The sequence below is a fragment of the Anser brachyrhynchus genome (genome assembly GCF_964034855.1).
Source record: "Anser brachyrhynchus genome assembly, chromosome: 6".
NCBI lineage: Eukaryota > Metazoa > Chordata > Aves > Anseriformes > Anatidae > Anser > Anser brachyrhynchus.
In genome coordinates, this window is record NC_137700.1 from 26,372,734 (window position 1) to 26,398,170 (window position 25,437).

At 40.6% G+C, this 25,437-nt stretch overlaps 2 protein-coding genes across 6 annotated transcripts in view; one reads left to right on the forward strand and one right to left on the reverse strand.

The window, feature by feature from the left end:
* Nucleotides 1–889: 889 nt before the first annotated feature.
* Nucleotides 890–25,437, reverse strand: part of VSTM4 (V-set and transmembrane domain containing 4) — a 36,702-nt gene continuing 12,154 nt past the window's right edge. Inside the window, exons 3-8 of one of the 3 annotated variants that reach the window (XM_080597011.1) lie at nt 25,241–25,309; nt 23,598–23,705; nt 20,428–20,461; nt 14,851–14,957; nt 13,957–14,018; nt 890–3,477 (exon numbers count right to left, since the gene is read on the reverse strand). In XM_080597011.1, the coding sequence (XP_080453137.1) occupies nt 3,352–3,477; nt 13,957–14,018; nt 14,851–14,957; nt 20,428–20,461; nt 23,598–23,705; nt 25,241–25,309 (506 nt within the window). In that variant the 3' untranslated portion in view covers nt 890–3,351. The other 2 variants (XM_080597013.1, XM_080597012.1) reach the window with 2 other exon arrangements.
* LOC308197073 (cardiac-enriched FHL2-interacting protein) overlaps nt 15,991–25,437 on the forward strand; it is a 114,743-nt gene continuing 105,296 nt past the window's right edge. The window contains exons 1-4 of one of the 3 annotated variants that reach the window (XR_013952563.1): nt 15,991–16,099; nt 16,209–16,365; nt 21,779–21,875; nt 23,564–23,722. The gene's annotated coding sequence lies outside the window, so the exon portion shown is untranslated. Of the gene's footprint in view, nt 16,100–16,208; nt 16,366–19,873; nt 20,422–21,778; nt 21,876–23,563; nt 23,723–25,437 lie in introns of those variants that run through there. The other 2 variants (XR_013952564.1, XM_080596969.1) reach the window with 2 other exon arrangements.

A 25,437-nucleotide genomic window follows, 5' to 3' on the forward strand; every position in this document is an offset into this window, starting at 1 on the left:
AATTACAGATATAACATTCCAGCCACACCTACCAATTAGAAAGTTGTAATAAAGAGTGATAAAACACCCCTTCCCTGGGCTGCAGAATCAACCCCCACGCAGCCTGCGACACTAATATGATTTACTCCTATTTGCTGATGGAGAATTCTGGCAATAAAATTTAATGTGGAGGAACAAGGTGCATTTAACCAAAGCTGTAAACATCTCTAATTCTGTTTAAAGCTATAGGGTGCAGTACATTAACGTTTAACAATCTTACACTAAGTCTGTGTGAAGCTAATAGAGCTGTATTTGTTAAAATTTCAGCACTGGGCCATGTTTTACCAATGACAACAGAAGGAGTAACCAAAATTGTGTGACTCAGCAGACTCCAATTGTTACTAAATATGGTATTAAGAGTCTTCATGGAAGCTCCTGTCATAAAAGAGCAGTGGACCACATTCAGCTCTGCTGCTGTTCTGCTATAGCCAGAGGGAGTTAGGCCAGAGTGAATTCTGCCTTGTGTTTCCTGCTAAAAGGAGCTAAACCCAACTCATTCTACATTTCTTCCATTAAAGCCCGTTACACTTGGTGAAACTTTCTTCTCTGTATTCTTTCAAGTGAGTTGGTTTTAAACTTAAAGGTGTACAATTAATTTTAAGGGACAGGATGATGTTTTACTTTCTCCAACAATATGACCCTCCTTTCACCTGGATGGTCTGTTGCCTTTCTGGATTCTGTTGTCATCTGAAGTCAGTCACAAACTTTTTAAAATCTTGGGATTTTCTGCAGAATGAAAAAGTCAATTACCATCTCCTTGGATTGTCTAAATGTCAAGTATGAGATGAAAACATGTCTTCGTATCATTCTCTAGCAAGCAATAAATCCTACAAAGACTGAGAGAACTTATCTCAGCAAAAAAGGTAATTTATTTAGTTAAATTAACTATTATTACGGGGAATTAGATATGAAGCATAAACAAGAATATATAAAATATTAATACACAAAGAATAGTATTCATTAAAATACTGGCTATAAACATACAGTAGTGGACTTTTCTGAACAATGGGCATATTGGCCAGTTGTATGTAAAAGCAATGTTCATATTACCAAACTTTAAAAAGTTTTTACAACTAAGTGATCAAATTATTAAGGTGTTAGGGTTGTATTTTTAATTCCAAAGGAATTCCTAATAAGTTCTATACCTTTCTAAGTTCTTCCTTATAGCTGTCTACCTAACAGATGCTGTTTTCTCTGAATATTCAGTCAAACTCTGTCTGGTCCCTGAATGTTTGATGACTTTTTAGCACCAATTTTTTGGTCAATGAGTTGATTCCTCTTGCCAGTGAGAGCTCATCAGAGAATAAGGAAAGACATTATGCCATTTTGTTGGGTGATTAAACTCCTGGGATAATGAGAAGGTGAAACAAACCCAAATATTTAAAATGCAAATAATTACTAGCAACAAACCTATTGATAAAAACTGGCTTTAGTTTGGAAAGAACTGCTTTGATGAGGAGGTAAGAATGGAATTAGTACTATGCATAATGGCCAGCCTGCCAAGCCTTTCTTAAATTCTTCTTTTATAGAAGATGTTTTTAACTAGCATGGAAGCAAATGACTACGTTTTATATCTACCCACCCTGACTGCAAGGTAACTTTTTATATATGCCACGTAATCTGCACCTCCATTCAAGAAAAGTTAAAAAGCAGTTTATAGAGATTTGCTTACTCTGGGGGAACCCTCCAAAAGGCAGGGGTGTGCTCTGTCCCTTTGTCATGTGTCCCCCTTCCTGCATTGCTACTGCTGCCCTCTGCTCTCACATGCTAATTGAGAGTAGCATCATGAGCGCTACTGTAAGGGTTCCTAGCTGTGCTCTGAGCCCTGGAATGAAGTTGCTGTATCGCTAAATAGCTTGACCTGTGAAGGAGGAACCTACTTGGATCACCTTGATTAAGATTTTCAAAATGCAAGGGCTGCAAGCACTATTCCAAAACCCACACTTATGCTGCTGAATCTGTGGCCTGTCAAGGGGCTCGGCACATGCTGAACATCAGATCTTGAGGAGCTGATAGTAAGATAAAGAGCCCGTGCTTTTCTCTTTCCCCCATTAACTCTGTGGTTACTCAAGGGCTAAAGCTTCCCGAGGGCTGAAAGGCGTTGGGTGTCCAATCCCTGACCTTGAGTGGAAATTGGGCATTGCAAATTTAGGAGCTTGAAAATACCAATCCAGCTATCCTTCATGGCTGATGTGCCTGGGATGCCAGAGAACATCCCATTTTCATGAATGTGTATCATGGGAAAAGGAAAAATCCCTTCTCAGTTAACAAGAGGGGAAGCGAGAGGAAGAGTATCTTGTGCTCTCACGGTAGACTCAGTTCCCTATCTCCCAAGCCCTGGCCTTTCGAAAGAAACAGCTCCAAGATAAGTGAGCAGGGTGTTACAGAGTCTGCTCCATACTAAAGGAGATGCTCTGTGATTTTTCCTCCATGTCACTTCACATCATAGCAGCTCACTAAGGTAGGCCACAGGAGGACTCTTTTGCAGGTTTAGAAGCACCAGTCTAGAGCAAGGCCAAAAAGCGTCCCAGTTCTGTGGAAGTCTCTTGCTATCAAGTTTTTCCTATCCCCAACCAGAACTTAAAAAAAAACATCAAATCCTGGAAAATGTTCCCAAGCTATAAATATTCTTCCTCAAATTGATATGGTTTACCTAGGAATGTTTCCTTTGGATTATTTTGAAGTGTTTGATTTTAAGCACTGAAGGAAGGCTTTATTAAAGGTAATGTAAGTTGTTAAATGCAATGTCATTTAGAAAGAAAATATAGAAACCAAACCTTTTGATAACTATTTTGGGGGGATAGAAGGCAGAAAAAGTAATTCTAGCTTTCCTTTTACTGTGAAAAAAAAAAGTCACAGCTTTACTGAATTATTATTTTTTATGGGATAAACAGCAGCAATTTGATGAATTTCCTGATGAATGGTCCTCATCTTGAGAAGCAGGTTGATGTGCATGGATCCTGCCACTAGTCCTTCTGAGGCTTGCTCAGATGTCCATGTTTGCAGCTGGACTTGTTGCATTAGTGTCAAAGAAGGAATAATGATTAGCATTGAAAATGCCCCATGTGGAACTTAGTTCCCTTTTCAATGGGGGAGAGGAAGGGCAAACACTACAGGGGTGGGGTGTCTCTGGGTGTCACTTGTAGACCAGCTGCTTTTTCTATGATTACTTTCAACTACATTTTGTATAAAAGTCTCATAGAAGCACATGAACGGCAATAAAAAAATATGGACATTTGTATGATCTTTATAAATAAACAGCACAGCAAGAATTAAATAGAACACAAAGGACATTTATACAGGCATGAACTGTTACAGCTTGTTCTCCTCAAAGAGTATCTGTGCGTAGACTGTCGTACTGGGAATGCCTTTGGCTTCCTGAATTGGCTTCATAAGTTCAAGTTCAGCGTATGTTAAATTCTCCTCTGCAATTTTTGGCTAGGAAACAAACAACAAATTACAGTTACAATGTCATTATCGTTGAATGTAAAAGTCACTTCAAATATTCTATAGAATGGGGTGTATTTCTTCTCTCACACATGCTAGTTCTACTCTGCTCATAATAAGCTTACTCTGCACCAAAGTTAGTTCAAATATGATGAAATAAAAATATTTTTTAAAAAGGAAACATTTAAGGAAATAGGAGATAGGATTTTTAGCTTCATGTCCAATTTCTCCTTGTTTCTTAAACATTGATTGCTTTAATTTGACAGTTCAAATAGTGCACATTTGAAAGATGTCTATTAGCAACATGTTTGGTCACTTTTATCTTACATTTCCCAATTTAATTTTAACTATTCACAAATTCCACAATTTGAAACATATGTGCCAGGTTTGCTTGCCAATTACATCTTTAATCACTGACAGTCACAGTACCTCTCATTATGTTTCTTAACAGAAAAAGTGTGTTAATGTTCTGCATAAGGTGGCAAAAAAAATGGGTTGAGTTGTTACTGTCATTCCAGGGGGATTTCTTCACTTTCGTAAATTGCTGTGGCTCTGTTGTCCTCAAATTTAAGACTAAAATGGACTATTTCAAAATACATATATACAAAAAAATCAGCCATGCAATTTGTTGTAGTCACAAAGTTCTACCTTATAGAAAAGTTTGCATTTCTAAGACCAAGAAAGGCTTTGCCAGTTGTAAATTGAAAACTAACTCAAAGTTCATAAACCAAGGTTTCCGTACAGTATTTAAGCCTTATAATGAAAAAAAAAAAAAGTATTTTCCAATGGCAAGTTTCCTTAAGTTTCATTTACCGCTATTTATTCCTTTCTGATTTAACATAAATGATTTCTGTTTCCTTGAAATGTGCTTGAGTAATTATTATATTGTCTTCTGGCTAAAAAGATAAACATCTAATATCCTCTGAAATCAGTCCCTGTGCTCCCCTGCTTCCTGTCTTTTGCACTTTTCTGGAATCCTTTCATTTTGCCTTGACGGTTGCTGACTCTCTACATTTCAGATTGTTTCCCTCTGGGTGGATCAGCTTACAATTTTCCAGCATGAATTTAATCTTATTTCTTCTATGTAGATCTGATCCTGAAATACTTTGTGCAGCTGCTGCTGCAAGGAGTATCACTGAAGTCAGCTGATTGTACATGTGAGTAAAGACCATCTGCAGGGCTCTGTGTCTGCAGGACTGTAATCTATGCAATTCTTCACATTGTCTTCCCCACCTTGCATGGGTAGTCCTATTTGCTCTCCGCTTCTGGTCCTCATTCACTACTAAATGCTCCACTGTTAACCACACAAAACTTCCTGTTTTTGTGGATTTCTCTGCTGTTATGATGTAAAAAGACTTCCTGTAGACTGCAACCTGATCTCATATGTAACACAGAAAGAAAGTCACATTTCTTTGTTCAAATAATCGGAGTGAACTAAAACACATATAGAAAGACATCCATGCTATCCTGGCTTAGAGTTAAAATAAAAAGTTAGAGAAAATCTGTCAGCTGCTCCGATTAATTATTTTTTTTACATCTCTCTTCTTTATATCCTGAAAGTATCTAGGCATTTGGTTTTGCCTTTTTGATATGTTAAAGATTCCTTTTAAGACTTCAAAGCTATATCTACCTATCTTTCCAGTAGGAAGTATGCCAGCTAAATGTAGAAGCTAAGTTGATGCTGGACATTGCAATAAAAACAGCAAATACTGAAGATTTTATTCTCAGTGTGAGATAGCAGATCTAGCCTCTATTTGAAGGTAACAGTAGTTTTACTACTGACTTTAGTGGAAGTCATCTCAGCCCCTGAACATCATGATATGATGCACACAAAAAGCATCCTAAAAACATATCTGATAAAACTTTCCAAACAACTATTGATCACTGCCAGAGTAAAACTCCACATTTCCTAGGACTGACCCAGTACACCTTTTGAAGTAGAACTATTTTCATTGTTCTGTAGAAATCAGTTGCTCAGGGCATGCTAAATCTGTATATGCTTTCTTCTTTGCTGTTTAATTGCATTTCATATTATGTTTCCATTTAGAAAATGTCACATCCTAAAATAGCCACCTCAACGCCCAGCTCATGTAAATTTTAGAACTAAGATTTATGAAATCATATTGGCCAGGTGTTTTATTGTGTTAACTCAAAATTGCATTGTTTTCCAGTGTAGATTATCTCTTTATTCTTACTTTATTCTATTTATGTTTGGATATGAAAAATAACACTAGATTCCCCAAAACAGGTCATTGGGCAGTAGTGGCTGATGTGTTGTTTTCATACATTTTTATGATGTTCCTATAGTAAACATAATTTAATAAAACCAAAACACACTAAATAAATAATTGCATCTAGAAAAGCAATAAAACCAAATAAAATTAGTACTTTCATAAGTGGAAAAGGTACTTCAATTACTGCTACAAGCAACAGCACACCATAAAATGTGTAGAATAATTTCCCTTATGCATATTTCTAGTATGTAATAATTTGATTGAAAATATGAGGAAACACACAGGAGGTTCAAAATTGTGAAGGGTATACAGTTTTCAGCGAAGGATGTGTAATAACAGTGCATGGAAGCCAACACTACTATAAAGTACGTATGGTAGCCAGGGTTGTTTTTTCGTGCGCTTTTCTGTACTTCATTTATCAACCATATGTTTAATTTAATTTTGATAGTTTGTTTGTCCAAAAACAATTTTTTTGAACAGGCAGGGAAAGAAAACTAATTCTATGATTTCATCTCTCATTTGGATTGGATACCATTTTGGCAATGTCAGCCTGGAATCCTGCCACCACCTCCTTTTTAGAACAACAGGGTGACTTTAATAACTGATCTTAGAGGTGGGACTGATACTAGGACAGAAGAGGAAGAGACAGCAAATGACTGGCTGTTCGCCTCTTTCTTTCCATCCCAGCTCTTCATCTAGGGGGTCATTGGGATTTCTATGGCTACAGTGTCGTTTCCTGAAAAATTACATCATTGTTCTTAAATTATATGGAAATGATTTATTCAAATAGAGTTCTTTTCCAAAGTGGCATTTCTAGATGTAGACTTCTATCTTGTGCATCTGTTTTCATCTTGTCTTGGGATCATACCCTTTGAAGAAATATAAATTAGGAAGAGTCATCATTTTCCAGTGTATCTTCTGGCAAATGCAAAATGATTCTTCTTCCAGATCTCTTCCAGTTTAATTTTAGTTTATTCCAGTCACAGGGCTTCCCTTGGGCAACTGTGTGAAATAATTCAGTTATAGGAACATTTTCTCAAAAAACAATCTGCAAAGTCTATCACGAGAATATCTAAAAGAAACTTAAATGTGTGTATACTCAGTTTTGTTTTTATTGGGTTTGTCCAGTATATAAATGTGTTAGAAAAGACCTGGAAGGGTTGAGATTTTAATGAAAATTACTCTGATTTTTATGTCATAATTACCAGGAATGTCAATTTTGCTCTTCCTTGGCTTAGCTGGGTTGTTTCTTGGCAGCATCGAGGATGTTTACTGTGAGAACTGTCAGACTGAAAGTTTTTAAGTTTTAACTAAAACCACTTCTATCCACATTTGTAAATAGGTATAGATAAAACAAGCAAATAATAACCTCATAATTTTAACTTGTCTGGAAAAACAACTGCTGCCAGCTTTCACTCATGGATTGCTGTAGTCTTTGCTCTTCCATGACCTCAACAGTTATTGTGAAAATGACAAAATGAATGTGAGTTTCTAATTTAAAAAAAATAATAATCCCCTGATTCTAGCTTACTATCAAAATAAGCAGACAAGGGCTCGCTTGCCTATTCACTTCAGTCTTAAATACTTAATTGACTACTGCTGCAGATATTTGCCTTGGAATTCAGTGTCTATATGATTGCACGTGATGGAGTTGTTTGGGATATGATGCAGAATGACTTTAATTAGGGATGAGAGTAAGAAAATTACACTTATAGACCAAATTGACTTGTCACCTTTTACGTTTTTGGGGTTTAACAGGCATATTTCAAGAAAGTTCCAGTCAAGAGTTTAACAATTCCTGCAGAATTCCTGCAGAAACATTAAAAATGAAATCCTACCCTCACTGCCAGGTCCCGTGTTTGTGGGTGAATGGATTAGGTCAAGCCTTGCCAATTATGCATGTTTGCTGCTCTGAATACCGGTACAGGGGAAATTGTCGCCTATGGGCTAGCCACACTGCTGTTGGGTGCACGCTGCAAGAAACGCAAACGGGAAAAGTATGGAGTCAAGAGGTGGTGGTGAGGTTTGTTTGGCACAGTCTCTAGCAATTGTGCCTTTCTCCAGGTTACTCCACAGCCCGCTGCAGTGACACGATGTAGGTCTCTCTTAGCAACAACATGCTGCAACTACCATTTTTCCTCTCCCTTTCTTTTGCATAGTCCAAACTCAGAGTTTGGGCCTTTTCCTTTTCATATCTGAGACACTGTGTTTTGTATTCATGCTCTGCACATCGCTCCCCAGGGAAAGCGCTGATACTGTCCTGATGGCACGGCTCGGGAACGCCTGAGCACACAGAATCAGACCGTGCCCAGGCAGAACTCTGCAGGCCAACGGGGTGGGCTCAGGCATCGGGGCAGACTGTTGCTGCTCTCTGTGGGAATACCCTGATGGGAGAGAACTATGTGCTGCCTAAGGAACAGGGGCTAGCTTTGGAAGAGAGGGACTTCAAAATGACTTCTGCAGACTTTTGCGAAAAACCGAAGCTAGATCTGCAAGATGAATTATTCCTCAGAAATGCAACTGCTGGCTAGTAAGAGCTCTGGAATATCAACAGAGCCATTGTGCTCTCTGTGCCAAGGCTGAAAAATATGACATTGGAAAATCGTGGAGTAGGAAGTATGATTTTTGGTGGTACTATCAGTTAAAAAGGATAGTTTCTTTCCACTAAGATGTCTGGTTTTTAATCCCTAGAAGAGGCTTCATCACTGGAAACAATGTCTGTGTCGATTTGTGAACCCTCTTTCAGCACTGCATCTAAATTTTGCTTTTAAATCCCATAGAAGTTACGATAACAACATCAGGGACAAAGACAAAGGTGATTCACTAAGGCCCATTGAATCATTTTATTTTAAAGAAACAGAATCCCATAAATATAGAGCTGGTAGTGTTTATATGGAGTTAGTCAGTCCATCTTTCTTCATTAACAGAATTAAATGTACCTAGCAGAAGTTTGTCCAGCCTGTTTTAACAGCTTTTGCAGAATAGTCCCTTTGTTAATGCTTTATTCCTTTTACAGCTGCAGAATTACTCCTAGATTCTGAACCAAACCAACATTGCTGGAAATCAGGATTATTTCTCTTTATCCTTCAGAAAGGTTCAAGGACTTTAGTTTTCTAGTGAGACACATTTTTTACTCCAAAGGTGTTATCGCACAAAAATCATCTGCTGTGGGACTTTGTAAATACACAATCCTTGGCTCAATTCAAGCAAGAGCTTTTCTGTATTTACACAAACTGTTCCTTCTTGGGGCTGAAGATAGCAATGCAGGATCTGAATGTGAAAGCAGGCATAACTCAGATGTTTTGAATATGTTGTATTCTGAGTTTCAACTTGAATGTGTAAATGATATTCGTGAAGAAATATTCCTAAGGACTTCTCACATCCTAATGAAAGACTGATAAAAAAGGATTATTTATCTGACAGAGAAAAGAATTATGTGGACTGGATGAAAATATTCAAGAATCGCAGGGAGTCAAGAAAAAAAAGTTCAATTCTTCTTTGTATATCATATGTAAAATGTTACTTGAAGTCTGTGGAGATCAATAATGCCTTGAGAAATTGAGGACTTAAATCACAGATTGTTACATGTTGTGGAGAAAACAACTCTTCTAACAGAGGGTGGCATAGCTTTTAATTTAAAATCATGCAGGCGAAAAGGAGACCCGATTGTTCTCAGATCTGAAATATATGAGGTTACTGAACAGTATTTCACTTTCTTTGTTTTTCTTAAGGAAAGGGACAGTGGAGTGGTACCTGCATGTTAAGACTATTCAGGAATTCTACTAGTCATGCAAAAAGCTGACTAGCCTACCTTTCCTGGCTAGATAGCTTGGTGAATAGGTATAAGACTGGCTTGAATGATGTAGTACTTAATTGTAAGATGAAAAAGAGATCATTCACTTGCACATCTAGACCCTTCCCCAGAAGGACTCTAAGTCACTGGTTCTGGTATACAGTGGGTCTGCTTGCTTATTTGTACTCCTGAAACCTAAATGTTGAAACGATTTTTCTGATGAAGGAAACTTCAGCTTCTGGGCAGCTCTAGGAGCACCCTTCTTCATTGCTTGATTCAGGAGTATACACTGATGTAGAACAATGAGCTAAACATGAAATAAGCTTAATTTTGCTGAATACATGCAGAAGAGACCAAATCATGTCTTTCTCAGTTCCACAAGTGTCAAACACCCGTCAAGCTCCTGCTCAAAACAACACCCTTCTGCCTCACAGACACAGGACAGCTGTGCTTTGGTTGAATGCTTGCAGATCCCAGGCTTTCACACGCTTTTCTGCTGAGTAAGCGCTTCCAGTGCAGGGACTGTCCTGACATGCACTGGCTGGCACTCAGCACATTGTCAGCACTTAGCCTATAATGATAAATAAGGATGGGATTTTTCAAAGCTGGGGTGGGTGGGGAAGAGAGAGAGAGAAAAAAAAAAAAAGAAAAAATCTGAGTGTTTCATTTCTGATACATCTGTAAAAGCTGGGAATCCAGATCTCTGAGCTGTCACCAAAATGACTTCCAGAAATTTCCCTCAATCTTAGATAACCATAAGCTCTTCCAGTTTCTCAAGTAGCTTTTACATAGTCATCATCAAAAGAAAATCTCAGCAATCATGTAGCACCAGGCCTCCAGTGATCCAAACCATGCTGAGACAAACAGTGCTGTCTGTCATGCATGAGCTGTGGGTAGTGGGATGCTTCTCAGAAATAGCTCCAATATGGTCTCTGGAAAACCTCTGATCCAGAAATCACACAGGACCAATGCATATTCTGTGCTGGGTAACAGGAGAAACCAGATACGCTCTGGTAAGGAGATTCGTCAATGCAGGAGCTGCTGAAGCCAAATTGTATGTACTGTGTGCTTTACATTTACAACACGTTGAAAGAACTAGACCCAAGGGGATCATTTATAATATGGGATGCATTTATCTGATTTCAAAGTGGGATGATTTCTGACTTGGCAGAGGCCGCAAAAGTCAGAGGCAGAATCAGGAAGATTCCCTGTATCCTGCCTTATCTGTGCAGGTAGTCTTTCCCTTAAAGTTTAATGTGAAGATGATGAAGTCAACAAAAATTTTGCATACGTAAAGATTGCAGAATATGGTCTGACTTGAAATCAAATTATTTCCACTAGCTCCACACAAGATCTTCTAAAAGTTTGGTGATGCAAACCTTCATGAAGACACTGAAACCTTTTCATTTAGATGTTCTGCACCTAAAACTCTTGGACTATGACAATGAATCTCTAGGAGGCAATGAAAGGCTTACCAGAAAATTCGTTTGAAGAAGTATAAGATTTGTCTCTACCAACTCAAAGGGCTAAGTACTTAAGGCTGTGGTGGAACAGCCCTTAGAGAGACAGATTTGTGAGCCCCTAGAATTTTCGTCTTCCTAATGACTCTCTGTGCTTCTTACATGCTATAAAAACCATCCCTTTTTGCATTTCAGCATCTCTATTTCCTTTGATCTGTACACATTTCTCATTGATGCTAATAGAGAATGACACTGATGGGGAATATTTTTGCAACAAGGGGAGCATAGAATTCTTGTTCTGGCTAAAGCAAAAGCAATATGACATAAGCGGAGTTTTTAAAAGACTTTACTCAAGGCTGTGCAACTGAACATGATATTAGGCTTTCTCTTTTTTTTAATTTTCATTGAGATTATGTCCATATTTTATCCAGGTTATTGTATTCTTGTAAAATTATACTGCAATCCACTCTAGCATGTTAACAACAAAAGAAATTCTCTAGCTTATTATAAACATCTTTCAGGAAACCAGAAGCACATGTCCTCTGGAAATAATTTTGCTGGTATTTAGGTTATTACAAAAATTTTCCCAAAACACTGGAATTATTTTGTAATGTTCCCTTATAATCAAGCTTGTTTGCTTAGGTTTTCTAGAATATTCTCCTAGTGTGGTATCTTCTTTGGATTGCAATGGGAAGCTGCAGAAGAAGTCCAGATACTCAGCAATTTGAGTCTGGCTTTCCAAGGGCTATTACCTAGCAACTATGTAAACTCTGTAAAAAAAAAACTAGTGCAGACAGCAACTCTGAAATAATTGCAGTTGAAAAGAAAAAAAATCTCTTATCCTGCAGAAAGTTGGCAGGGTGGCGATAACATTTTTTCTTGCCCCAAAGCAGATTGAAAATTTTAAATCTGAGAAATTTTTGTGAATTAAGAAAATGAGGAGACATGCTGAAACCAACAAAATGTTCCATTTTGATGAATTTGAATTCTGTAATTGTTACCATTTCATATCTTTGTTGAATTTTTTTTTTACTTCAGTTAGTTTAGGTTTCTCACTAAAAGAAAATTTAAAAGAGAAAAGAATGATTTTTTTTTTTTTCCCTGAGAATACTAAAACATGGGGGTTTAAAAAATGGGTTGTGGAGAGAGGCAAGAGAAATGGGAAACAGCTCTGGGGAGTGTCCTGCTCAGCTTCTGAATGTGCCTTGTGGACTGCCTTGGGTTTAGTTTTCTGCCTTTTAAGTACCGCTAGGTGAGTTTGTGTCTTGAAAATCCCTTGGACAACATTTGTTGAATTATTTTTCAACTAAAAGCTAACTCTCACCCATAGATTGTGTGTTTTCTGCAGGCTGTGATGTTTCTTCAGGTGCACTCCAAGGTAACGTGTGAAAGGGAAAAGAGCCACGTATGGAAGCAGCTGCCAGACTCGAGTCTGACAGCAAGGCACTAACACTGAGGCTGCTGGTGGCACACGGGTGCTCAGTCACGCTAGGGAAAACAAAGCAGATCTCAGGGTTTGAGAAGGGTTTATTGCTGCTCTCCTCCAAAGAGCTTGAACCTTGTCTGGGGTTCCATGGTGGGAAGGGAAGAGTAAATAGCTATTTGTGGCCCCCATCCCTGGATTTATTCCAGAAAGAAAAAGCTTCTGGAAACAGATTTACCTCAAGTTCAGTGTGTTGATGTGCTTTATTGACCTGCAGGCAGAGTCTGAGTGCTTTAAGCGATGAGAGCTTCTCCTAGGAGGGCCGAAGGTTAGCGGATCTCTGGCATAGCCATGCGCTGGGACACAGTGGCTAACACAGTTTTGTTTGTTTTTTTTTTCATGGGCTTTTAAAACTTTACCTCTTCCTTTACTGATACCTTACTGGTACAAATGGAGGCTGGCCAAGGCACAACCCCTGTGTGACCAGGGAGGAGAGGTGGGCAGCATGCCCAAGAAGCAGCATCACACGAGATTTAAGCTGAGCTGGAGCCACCTGGCACTGTGCCCAAGTACCCTGGGCTGTACCCTGACCATGTTAAAAGAGCAGAGAACATTTGCTGACAATTGGTGGGAAGGTTCCCAGTTCCAGTCCTCATCTGAAAGTGAAGCCATCACAGAGGCATTTGTGTTATTCACACCGCCTAACTTTAGACAGCCACCTTCACTCAGGTGCCGAAGTTAGGGAGTTAGTCACCCTGGGCTCTGCATCGCCAGCAAAGGGAGAAAGGATCCCCCCGAAAGGCAACATGGAGCATCTCATCAGGCTCCTGCTCTGACTCACCTCTGCCTATTGACTGCACAGGGAGCCCTGCAAGCCAGCCTCGTTATAGGGCAGCTGAGGTTAGTTGGTATAAAACTGTCTCTGTTACCCCAGATGTCTTGGCCAGGTACTGCTTTGTTACTAAAGCAGAGAAAAATCTGCCCATCTATCTGATCTGTCTGGCAAATACCCACAGGTTTGGGGGTTTGTTTTGTTTTTTAACAGAAACTCATATCCAACAGAAATCACATCTGAGTTTTTCTTTTCTTTCATACAAGCTCTATACATATATTCATTCCTGCAACTTCAGCTATTGCTGACTTACACCACTGTGGGGCGGAATCAGGGCCCTGGTTTTGACCTGAAATGTCTCAAAGGCAGTGTGATGGTGTGGTTGTGCTTCTGCCAGTAACGGATGTTTTTTTTCCAAAGCGCCAGCTCCCAGCAGCATGTGAGAATCAATAGCAGGTTTCGTTTAAGAGCAGGCTAAATTTGTAGACACAATGACTGCAAGAAAGCTGGAAAACATAATCCACTGTAACCTAATGCTCCAAATGAAAAGGGCCAAGACAATTTATCACTTTAAGAAATATTACTTTATAAAAAAACAACAACAGTAAAAAAAAACACTTGTGTAATTTTTATGCTAATTTATAGCTTCTGAACCTGGAGTTCTGGCAACATTATGGCAATTATATTGAGAGAATAGTATGGAGAAAATGTTATAGAAAATTACTTACCAGGATCAATTTTCTTTGAGGTTTCAAGAGCTTGGGCTTAGGAAAATTATTGGCTATTGGAGCTGTGGAAATAAATATTAAGGGGTCATTTCATGTTATTATAATTCACTGTCATTTTTAACATATGCATTAGAAATTTATAAATTACAGATTTATAGCAGATTAGGAGTAAATAAATATATGTAGTTACACTTTTATAAAGCTTAACTGTATTTCAGATAACTTGCTTTACAATGAAGCATAGGGCTTATGAATCGGAAAAAATCATGATTAAAGAATCTGATATACAAATCATGCTGTTGTGTGCAGAAGCCAGAGAGCAAAGACACCTCTTGAGGACTGGTCGCTTGTGATCTGATGCACAGAAAACTTTTGGCTCCTTTCCTTCCCCTCTGCCAGTGGGTCAGCACTGGTGGCAGTGCTCAGAAAGCACACCCAAGACTTTGTGTGATTGACCCCAGAGGCAACCCAAATCCTCTTTGAAAATGAGATTCCCAAAAGGTTGATCTTTATCTGCTCATCTTGCTTGACCGCTCAAGTGCACCCCCACTTTTTAAGAGAGCAATATGCTGGCTTCCCTCACCAAAGTGAGAGTTCATCTTGCCTACCTCTGATCCTCCATTTGAGTGTGAATGTTGTGGCAGAGGTCCTGCTCTCCCCTCCGTTACAGGGGGCTGAGGCCTCTGGCCTAGACTGGGTGACAACCCTTCCATACCTAAGGCCACGGGGGTGCGGGCCTGGTCCCAGCAGCAGGCACTGGCCACGTCTTCCCCCACGGACGCGTTGCCCACAGGCGGGGTGGTTGCAGAGTGCCGAGGCCTGACATCCCGCACACTGCTCTCCTCTGTGGCTGTGCCTGGGGTTTGAAATACCCCTGCCTCTCTGTTTTCATACCTTTTGCTGGGATGGCAGGCGGCTGCTCCACTTTCTCTTTCTTCTTCTTTACCTTCTTGGGCTGCAGAGGGGACATGCTTGTCACGCTAGTAACAGTCTCCCCAGAGCTGCAACGCAGAGACCCAGGTGTGAGGGACAGGTGAAGGCAATGCAGGGAAAGATGCCTTCTCCCAACGAGTTCATGCAAGCAGACACATCACCTTCCACTTGAGAAAGCCCCTGCCCAACAACTTGGATTTTGACCTGGGGCTATGCTGAAAAACCTCTTACAGGGGGCTGCAAATGCTCTGGGTCCTGCATTTCTTCAACCGTGCAGCCTGGCTGAGAAACTCAGGAGCCTGATCTTTCCTGACATAGAAAAAGCAAAGTGCCCTTAAACCGGGTTTACATAAGACTCAGTTCATTGCAGCTATTCCTTAAAAACACGCATGATCCTGCTGCTGTCTCCAGGTTATGCCTGTACCCTTTTGTTGGCTAGGGCCAGGGCCATGGGCGGGCTGGAATAAGCTCACACAGGCAGCCCATGGCAAAGCAAAATCTTAAGGGCTAAGCCGGGCTGAGTGGTCAGCAGGACAGGAGAGTGTGCAGCGTGCCTCGAGGTAGCTGGTCCTTCAGATGGCTCACGAAGCCACGTTTGAAAAAGGCAGCTTTTTACAGGAGGTTCAGTGTGTATAATATGTGCTGCAGTCTCTTAACTCCAGCAATTTGCATGCTCCAGTACGTCCATGCTGAGAAAGCAGTGGTAGATGTGAGGGAAGAGTACAACAGTTGTATTATAAACAGGGTCCTAAAAGAGGGCTTCTGTGCCTGGACTATTATAGCTCATCATCCTGCAGCAGCTGTTTTGTTATGCTTTGTTTCATTCTGTTTTACCCTTAGCATGTCCCAAGCCTGAGGCAGTATAACCTGCTCTGAACATTTAGAGGCTCGGATATGCGGCCAGGCTGCAGAGATTTGATCTTGTCACCGTGTGTCAGCTGTGCCAACTGACTGTGCAGGTGCTCCTCGCTTGCAACTAACGTGAAATAAAATTGTATTGGCTTAACTGGGAGTGAAAGGAATCTTATCTTACAGCTGGGGTGGGAGGACAGTGTATAGGGGTCAGTTAAATGATGGAGGGGGGGGTGGCAGGCAGCAGCAGTTGTTGGGTGCACCTGATGTGGGCCAGCCCTAGGAAGGGCACAGGGTGGCTGTGGGGATCATCCTGGGGAGCTGCACCATGCAGTGGGACCCAGCTGGGGGCTTTGTGGTAATAACACTGGTGACATTGAATTATCTGAATTTTAAATCATTTGTCCCAAGATGCTGTTCCTCTCTAGGTTATTTTGTATCAAGAAACATTTTCTTTTTATTAATAGAATTAAATATTCAAATTAGGCCAAAGTCTCAATGAAAGTTAAGATGTCTCAGCTATTGCCTACACAAGAGTAACAAAATAGGAGCCGTTATCATTTTACACAGCTGTACATCCAAATGAACGCCACTAGCATTGGTGAAATCACTCTGGATTTACACGTGAGTAGATTAAAAAAACCTCTGGTTTGCTGATTGTGCTAAATTCTGTTCCTTGTATTCAGCTGAAGACATAGGTTTGCTGCCAAACTTTTAAAAAAGTGTTTAAGAGGTAAAATATTTTCATGATTTATAAATAAATCACATCAATTATGTAAACTGAGGGTTGCATTAAAGTGATTTTAAAGTGTGCCTGCACAATTGTGAAACTCTCCCACAACAACCATTTGTTTCTATATTAAAATCAAAATGTTAAATTGTTTAAAACCAGCAGGAAATGAAACTGTCCTGCCTAGCTCCATCACTCAAACACAGCAAGCTGCAAAGGACAGAGAAAAGGGGGGAGGAGGTGATTTTTTTGAAAATGTTTTTGGTCATTAAGATAGATGTGTAGCTTAAAGATATTATTGTCCTGATATTGTTACTTTAGGTGCAATATATTAAAAGGCTTAGTGTTAGTTCATTGCATTAGTTTTTTGCACTGTTTTGCCACTGAAAAAGTGAAGCTACAGAACACTGTATTTGTGGCTTATGCTTTACTTTTAAGTGCCAGGCCTATACAGGGTTAACTGATTCTGGGAGATAAAATAACTGTACTTGCTGTCTCCAAACTGAGCTCCTCAAACTAAACAAGGAGGCTCAGAAATAACTCCTTGGCTCTGAAACACTGTCTCTTTGTGAGCTTGTCTTGTTCTGGGTTGAAGAAGAAAGTTACTTTTTTATCTGCAGCTCCTCCTCCAGCCTCCTGGCTTCTTTTCTAACAGTGTCACATTGTGCCTTTCTTGAAGGATCTGATGAGTTTTGAGAGAGCGAGAAAAAGACAGGAGTTTGGGGAAAAGGAAGCCTGTGGAAGGTATCTGACAACCAGGGCAATTTTCCCTGGACATAGTGGCAGCTCTTTCAGGAGCATACTGTCCCAAGAGCGGGCAAAGTGCTACAATTTGGGCATTACTATCCTTACCAGAGTCAACGATGTGGGACTCTTCCTGTGGTTGTCTAGGTCAGCTATTCCCTCTTGTCAAGGGTCTGTGGATTGGGGTGACAAAAGTGTGAGTGGCTTTGGAACTGTGTTGATATTTTCCAAATGGGGAGCTGTGCAAGAAGGTGCCTGGGGTGGGCTGGATGCCTGGTTCTGGTTCAGTCTGGCAGAACTTGTTCCTACACCGTTAGAGCGGTGGTGTGGGACCAAGGCATTGGGACAGACAGCTTTGCGAAGTGAGTGCTTTTTTCACTTCAAATTATTTGTCTCCAGAAGAGCAGTCACTGAAGGACTGGAGTGTTCAGGCCAAAACAAACAAATAAAATACAGGGAAAAAAAAAAGTCCTGTTTTCAAAGCTACATCTCCTGTGGGTTTCTGGATCTGAAAACTGACAAAATGATCTAATAATAAGGCAGATAATAAAAAGGAAGATATTTAAAGGAAAGAAAACCCCAGAAAAGAAAACTAAGTGGTTTGGAAAACCCATGATGGCTGTACTTTTTATTTAGTTATTTATTTTTAGAAATGGGTTTTGGTTAACTCATTTCCCCCTTTATTTGTTGTTGGTCAAGCAGTGAACCAAAACCCAAACATTTGTTTCACGTTGTTCTACTCAGGCATTTTCTTTTCTACCAAGGCCATTTTGTGAGACCTGGGGCAAATCACTTAGCAATTTGTGCTTCAGTTTCCAATTAAGTAAAAACATCATTATGATGTCAAGACATGAAATATTTTAAGATGCTTAGGTATTACTGCAGTGGGAGTGCTGACGGTTCCCAGACACCAGACTATTAATGTAATTTGGAAACTTGATTCTGCTCTCAGTTTGAAATATCACTGAGGGAGTTGGAGCTGAGCAAGGCTGAGCCATTTTGACTGGCAAGAATCTCATGCAAATTTGTTCATCACATTGACCTAATGGGCATTTAGACACTGGGTTTGAGGCCTGAACATTTTGAATTAAGTTCCAAGACAAGCTAACAAACGCTTCTAAAGGAATGGGCAGGTAAAGGAAGATGGTTTGAAATGCAGCCCTTGTGCCAAGTGCACAAATGAGATCTGGTCAAGCTTTTTAGATTCTGGTTTGATCTGGCAACACTGATGGGGTTCCTCGGGTTTTGCAGTGTAGGTGGATGAAGCCGTCACATACCTCTCATATCCTCTAACACTTCAAACTGTCTCCAAGCTTCTGAATTCTGTCATTGTGTGACCATAGCACTGCTGGCGCACCTCTGGCATTCAGCTAGAAGTAACCAGTGCCCAGTGCCAGCTTATGCAACTGCATTTCCTTCCTTTCAGTGGGTTTACCTGTTAGCATTAGCACATCTGGATAAGCCAGAATACCAGGTTTACTTGCCATTCAGATTTTGTGATGCCTTGAAGCACAAGAATGGAAACAACTGTTTTGTATCAGACGTGGATCATAACATGTTTAATATCAATTCTGCTTAACTTCAAGTATAGAGATAGTCCTAACAAGTTCAAAGGAATTAATGGTTTATGTTTTTAGTAGAGGGTAGAAAATAAAAGGTACTAATTGTGAAACATAGCAGAAAGCATAATACTGGTAACACATTCATAGGTACTTATTTTAAATCCCTGAAGTCAGTGCACTTGTAGGATCTTGTAGGACTTGACATGCATTTGTAGGATCAGGGTTTTCACTAGCATACCTTGTCAGACTAAAATACATTAAGCCACATTTTTTATCCATATAGAGCCATGCAGTTCTTTCACTTCCTAAGATTCCATTTTAAGGTGAAGAAATCATGTTGGCTTGTTTCCTCCCTGCTATTCAGCTCCCAAGTTTAGCATTTTTAGTGGTATCACTACCACATCACGTATGCCCAGACAGGCAGATTCTGTATAGTATAATGAGTCTTTTTATCTGACTGCCATGTTCAATTTTTTCACCGGTTTTGACTGTCATCTTTTCAATCAGTCTCATTTTTCTCCTATCTTTTTGTTCTCTAACAATCTTGATTTCCTTTGATTTCCTCCCCCACTTTTTTTTTCCTTAGTTCTAAGTTTGTCCTAGTAGCTAATAAAGAAGGAAAAGGAAAAAAAACATTCAGGGAAAAATGAAAACTGCTGAGCTGTCTCTGTAAACTTTTGGTGTGGTGCAATGGCTGGTCAGGGTCACAAAACAAAGATCTTTCAAGAATAACATGAAAGTTTCAGTTTGTACTGACCTCGCCTGAACTCTCTGTAGCTTTATTTTGACTTCGCTTACATCCGAGTGTTGGTTAGAACGAATACAGTGATTATCCCATGAGAATGCACCAAAAATTACACTAGTTTAGGATCTAGGACATGCTATACTTGGCAATGAATTGGTGCTAAAAAGATACTATGAGAAATAGTATCTGTGATACCAAGCGATACTGGATTTAAACTACAAGGCCAGAAACATGTTTTATGTCACTGAAAACTGGGAAACAGATGTTCTATTGCATTATGAGGCGTCCCTCTTTACTCTTTTTTTTTGTTTGTAAAATACTTTTGTCATCTTTCTTTTACTGCCATTCCAGCACAGTTTATATCTCAAGAAGCTCATACACTGGACATCAGTTTTATACTACCACGCAATCAAAAACTTTTGGCAGTCAGTGGTATTTAAAGGGACAGTGATTAATGACTGCAGCAGAAGTAGAGTTTTTCCCATCACCCGGAGTCTTCGGCTAGGATTAGACTGTGGGCCGAGAAAATATGCTTCTGAGCCCCACTCCCAGTTCTGGGTGCAGGAATTATTGGGTAACATTGTGTGCTTTATGTAGTTGGATGGCTTATGTCACTACCATCTGGTTAGGTGTTGGGAAACCCAACAGGATTCTCCAGAAAGCAATTCAGAGCCTCAAGGAAAGGCTTGTCACTGAAGCAGGACCTACAGCAAGACAGCACAGGTGGATCTCCCCTGTCATGCACGGCAGATGTTGGCTTTCAGGCACATCCATGAGTCATGGACCTGGGACTCTTTATCGTCATGCAGGCATTTTGGAAAACATTACTCATCTTCAATATACACAGCAAAACCAAAACAGAACTGGTGCCTTGGGTTATAGTAAAGAGAACTGTAATCTCCTACCTGTTCTGGGGGCATTTCACCAGGTAATGCTTCACTGTTAAAGAAAAGAAAGAAAGAAAATGTGGCTTCACACTGGTACAGTTTATGGATTACAAATGGACACTGCAGGTAGACCTGTGCTCCTGGGACTGTGGAGGAGCCAGGTTGTCACACTGGGAGAGCTGCTAACGATCACCATATTTTGTGAATTAAAATGTAGTCGGTTTCAAAGACAGCTACGCTTGGGAGAGGGAAATGTATCAAACAGCAAAAATCTGCTGTGGAAGTGCTGGGCAGCTTACATTCCAGTGGTCAGCCCTGGTCAGCCCAGACAAGAGACATCTTGCTAAGGAAAAGCACAGCAGGCCAGTAATTTTACTCTGAGGACTTTTATTTCCCCTGTGGTGCCTCTGTTTATTTCCAGAAGCCTGAAATATACCATGCAGCTACAGGAGCCGCTGCTGTTCCTAATGTAGGCTAGCCTGAAGCCTCAGGCATTTAGGGGTTGCCTCCTGGGATCAGACTGGAGGTCCAGTCTGGCCAGTGCCATCTCTGACTGCGTGTGTGTGAGTTGTTTAAATCCTCCCACTTCATACTGCTTTGAATCAGTAGCCCGAGCAAGGGCAGCTTCCCTCCTGCAGCCTTTCAGGAGCCAGGGTTATTAAGATGCTCTTCTGTGGCTTGGCTCTGCCCAAGCTGTGCCGCGTGGAGAGATGCAGGCAGGAGGAGAGGCTTTGGCTCTTCTAGTTAAACTACAGCCAATTTATTTCTTTAAAAGAAAAGAGGGAGCAACCCTGGGCCATGGTGTGAAGTGTAATGTAACATAGGTAACCCCCTGCATCTTAATTTTCTCCATTCTTTAAAAAGCTTTGAAAACCAGACAATGGTGCACTTAAAAATTATGCCCCTCTGTGCAGGAAAACTTTCACATTTGGTCTTACCTAAATTTTCCATTCCAAGGAAGCTGAACAGCTCCTCACGGGCTGTATTTTGGACTTAAATAAATAAGGTGTTAGGGCTGAGGAAGCGAGAGGAAGCTGGAGAGGGGATGGTGGGAGAGTGGACGGAGCTGTTGGTGTTTCCATGCTTTGCTTCAGATGTGTTCCCATGATGGGTGGGGTGACTGGAAATGGTAATTTTTCTGATGGAAATTTACCCAGAAGGTGAGGTATGGAGATGGTTTTGGTTGTCTTGGGCCCCTGACAACCCTGTTCCGTGAGGGTCAGGCTTCTCTTGGAGGGCCTCTGAGGAAGATGGTGTGGCAATCACCACACCGAAGGTGGAAAAAGCTGTGCCTGGAGCTGGCCTGAAGGCTCAGGGTGAAGCTCTTGGAGGTTGCTATGCTGTGCCCTTCTCCCTTCCTTAATGACAGGCTTCAGGATTTTGCTGAAGGCTCCTTTCACCTGAACACTAGGATCTGCCTACTCCAGCCCAGGATGGAGGTACAGAGTACCACGGATGGAAAGAAGGTAAGATAACGCTTTTTGAGGAGAAGTGCCTTATTCTAACAGTCTGAATGAGAGAGCACTGCTGTTTTAATTCCCTGCTGCTTAACTGAATGCTGAGCTGATTAACGTTGCTTTGGGAGAATGCTCTGACCAGGTGGCCCTGGATGAAAGGCCTATAGATAGGTATAACCTGTTGAATACTGAGTGCCTGTCTATTAAGCTTTATTCTGTTACATTTCAATTGAAACCATAAGTTTAATGCTGACGGTGTTTACTGGATAGTGTACAAAATCTAAATAAAAATTTAAGACCACAATTATTCAGATATTAGAGTAGTGAAGAAAGGGTTTAGCTCAGAATAAATTATTTTTTATCTGTTGTATATGCTTACTCTATATTCTTTTTATAATTAACTTGTGTTGATTTGATGTGAAGAGAGCTTTTCTCTAAGCTGGTCATTCACTTATGCTACTACAAATAAATACAAAGAGAAGCAAAACCTAGCCCAATGTCTGCCAGAGAGTGTCTAGTGCTTGTGGCTTCAGGGTGACTCACCATGACCAACACACTTAAGTGTGGGTACTCCCTTGGCACAAAGCACTTGTCATCACTTACCAGGGTAGGAAGAATAACATTGATCTTATTTCTTCCTCTGGGCAAGCACAGTTCTTGGGTTCAGATAGAACTGGAGTTACTCTACTGAGGGCACTACCAGGAAAACAGAGCCACAGCTTGAAATACTGTTGTGGTCAGGCAAGGACTTCTGTGCACATCCATGTTTTGGCTTATGTGTCTTCTTTCATGTGTATCTGAGTCATGCATTCCTTTGTGGTACGTGTGTAGTGCTGAAGAGGCAACAAGTCACAATTCTCTCCTGTCATTCACAGGACAAATCACTAACCAAACTCTTTTTCAAAGCTTCTGTTCAGAGATGGTCCTTATGCTCTCCTCAAGCATGGTGGCTGCTAAACATGCTGCTATTTTAATTATCACAGTGTGGGGTCTCCAAAAAATACCATTCTTAAACTGAAATGAAAGTAGAGTCTGCACTGGTTGCTCCACAGATCTGAAATAGCACTTTTGGTTACAACAGGGCTGCTTTCATGCAGGTTTAGCCTCTTTGAAAAACCCTCTCTGAGGAAGAGAAAGAGAAGGATGAAATGGTAATCCTTGGTCTTGAAAGACTATAGTGAATATACATATCTGAATGACAAAACGATGCTTTAGGTTCAAAGTATGCTACAAATGAGAGAGTGCTAATAACAGCCCCCCTTTCTCAAGAACACTGACAGCTTAGTAAGGAAGGGATAAGAAAATGGAACACAAGAAAATTGCTTTGAAGCCCCTCTAAACATGCATGCAGAAATGTCACTCCTGCAAAATGTTGGCTAGATCTGGTCAGAATGCAATTTAATGATATAGCACTTGGTAGTCTTTGAAGAAAGTCCTAACAACCTGCAATTTATGTTTAAGAAAAGTTGAAGGGTTCTGAAAAAGTACAATGCAAATTTAAAGTGAAATAGCTATTCAAGGGGAGCAAAAGGCCTTTGTCCTAGTTACTCTCTGGAGGAAAATTCCATTTTTTTCTGGCAGAAATAAAGCAGTCTTTCCTATCTTTTTTTTTTTTAGTTTAAAATAAAAGCAAGGAAATATTTTTATTTCATGCATTTTCTCCATTCTCCTTGTCCCCCTTTCCCTCTTTGGTAAAGGTCTTGCAGCCAGCAAGAATGACATTTCACTCACCTGTGGATCTCCTCTTGTTCAGAAGCGACTGACAGAGAATGACGAGCGTGAAAAGGAGAACACTGATGATTCCTATTGAGCACACAAACACTGCGTACACGTACAAATCTGAAAGGCAAGCACAGGTGATGCTCAATGTTGCTGCTGTGTGCTTCATGCTTACAAGATAGAAAAATGTTATTTCAACAAGACCTAAACAGAGCGTGACCCAAAAGAATTAGGTAACAGTTCAGAAATAATTAACATTCTTGAAATTTTCATATGGCATCCTGCTCAGTTTAAAATTTGGGTGAAGTCTCTATAAGCACTAATAGGTGTATTTATGAGGGCTTGCTTTTGGGAGGGAGGAGAAGGCTGGTTTGGTTTCTTTGGTTGTTGTAGTGGTGGTGGGGTTTTTTGTTTGTTTGGGTTTGTTTTTGTGTGTTTTTGGTGTGGCTAACAAAACCAGAAGAACTTCAGTTGGATTATTTCCCAGTTCAAACAGCTGTACTGGTTTAAAAATAAAGACATGAAAACAATTTTTAAAAGCGGCAGTAGGGAGAGTTGGGGGAGTGCTGAGTGGCTGAGGAAGAAGGAAGGAAGCCTGTGATTGCTGTTTAGGTTTTTTGTTTTTTTTTTTGGTGGCAGCATTGGCTTGAAATTTTTATCCATACATTTTCTGTATTTTTCAAACTACAGCCTCAGTCTCTCTTTGTGGCTTTCAGTCAGGTCCCATAACACATTCCTGCTTGGGGGGGGCAGGACTTCTACCACAGCAGATCAAGACAGAGTATTTTATTCAGAAGGACAAGTCTTTGATGACTTATTTCTGCTTTTACTAGAACTCTAAATAGAGCACTTCAAGGATGCTCTACCCATTAATGCCTTGAAATGTCCTTAGGGATGTATATTGGCTTCTTTCCCACTTTATAGAGAGGAAACCAAGCCTCAGAGGTCAAGTGTTCTTGTAGGAAATAGCGTTGCTGGAACCAGACCCCTGACCTACAGTTCTGTGCTTCGTTTACAACATCTCCCCATACACAGTACAACAATATAGTTTATAAATTGTGGTTTGAGCAGCAAGGCTCTCCGCAGAACTGAGCAAGCAGTGCTGCCTGTCAGGCAGTGCAGCACAGCGGCTGCAAATGTTGGGCTGGTGCTTCACTGGTGCCCCAGGTTGGGGTGGGAGGAGGAGGAGGGAATCCCAGCTGCGTGCAAGTTCTGGATTTCAGTCTCTTGGAACAGATGTGCCCTAATACACACAGAAAGTACTGCTTGCCTTGAAACTCCAGGGGGCTTTAAGCTGCTCCCGCAGTGCAGAGCATGGTTTGTGAGCAGTTTCTAAGGCCAGTGGGAGTGCACAGGGCTTGGTACCTCATGCTCAGCACCCTCCTGGATGAGGGTTTGCATTTGCATTGCATGATCAGCCAGGTGTAGGCCACTTTCCCATTGACCATAACAAATGTATAGGAAAGCGGAGCTGAAGCCTTCTGTTCTCTTTTTGCCAGCACCCCCTGTAGTCTGTGGGATGCCTTCTGAGGTAAGGCCTGAGTTTGTACAGGAACGTGCAAAACTCGGCCTGTTGGGGGGCACTTGAGTTGTACTGTAGAGTTTGGCCAAACTAACATCTTGTATGCAACCAGTAGCAGTTAGATGTGTCTTACCTTCAAAAAACTTCCAAGCTTCATGGTTTTTCTTGAAAGTGGGATCATCGGAAGTTTTTGATGAAATCACTGGAAAAAAAAAAAACAACAAAGAGGACATAACAAGAATTGAAAATACACAGAAGAAAGTGTTGGGATCTCTCAGAGTAAATGTAGTTCTGCCTTACACATCAGTGCATCAAGATCTTACTTTAACT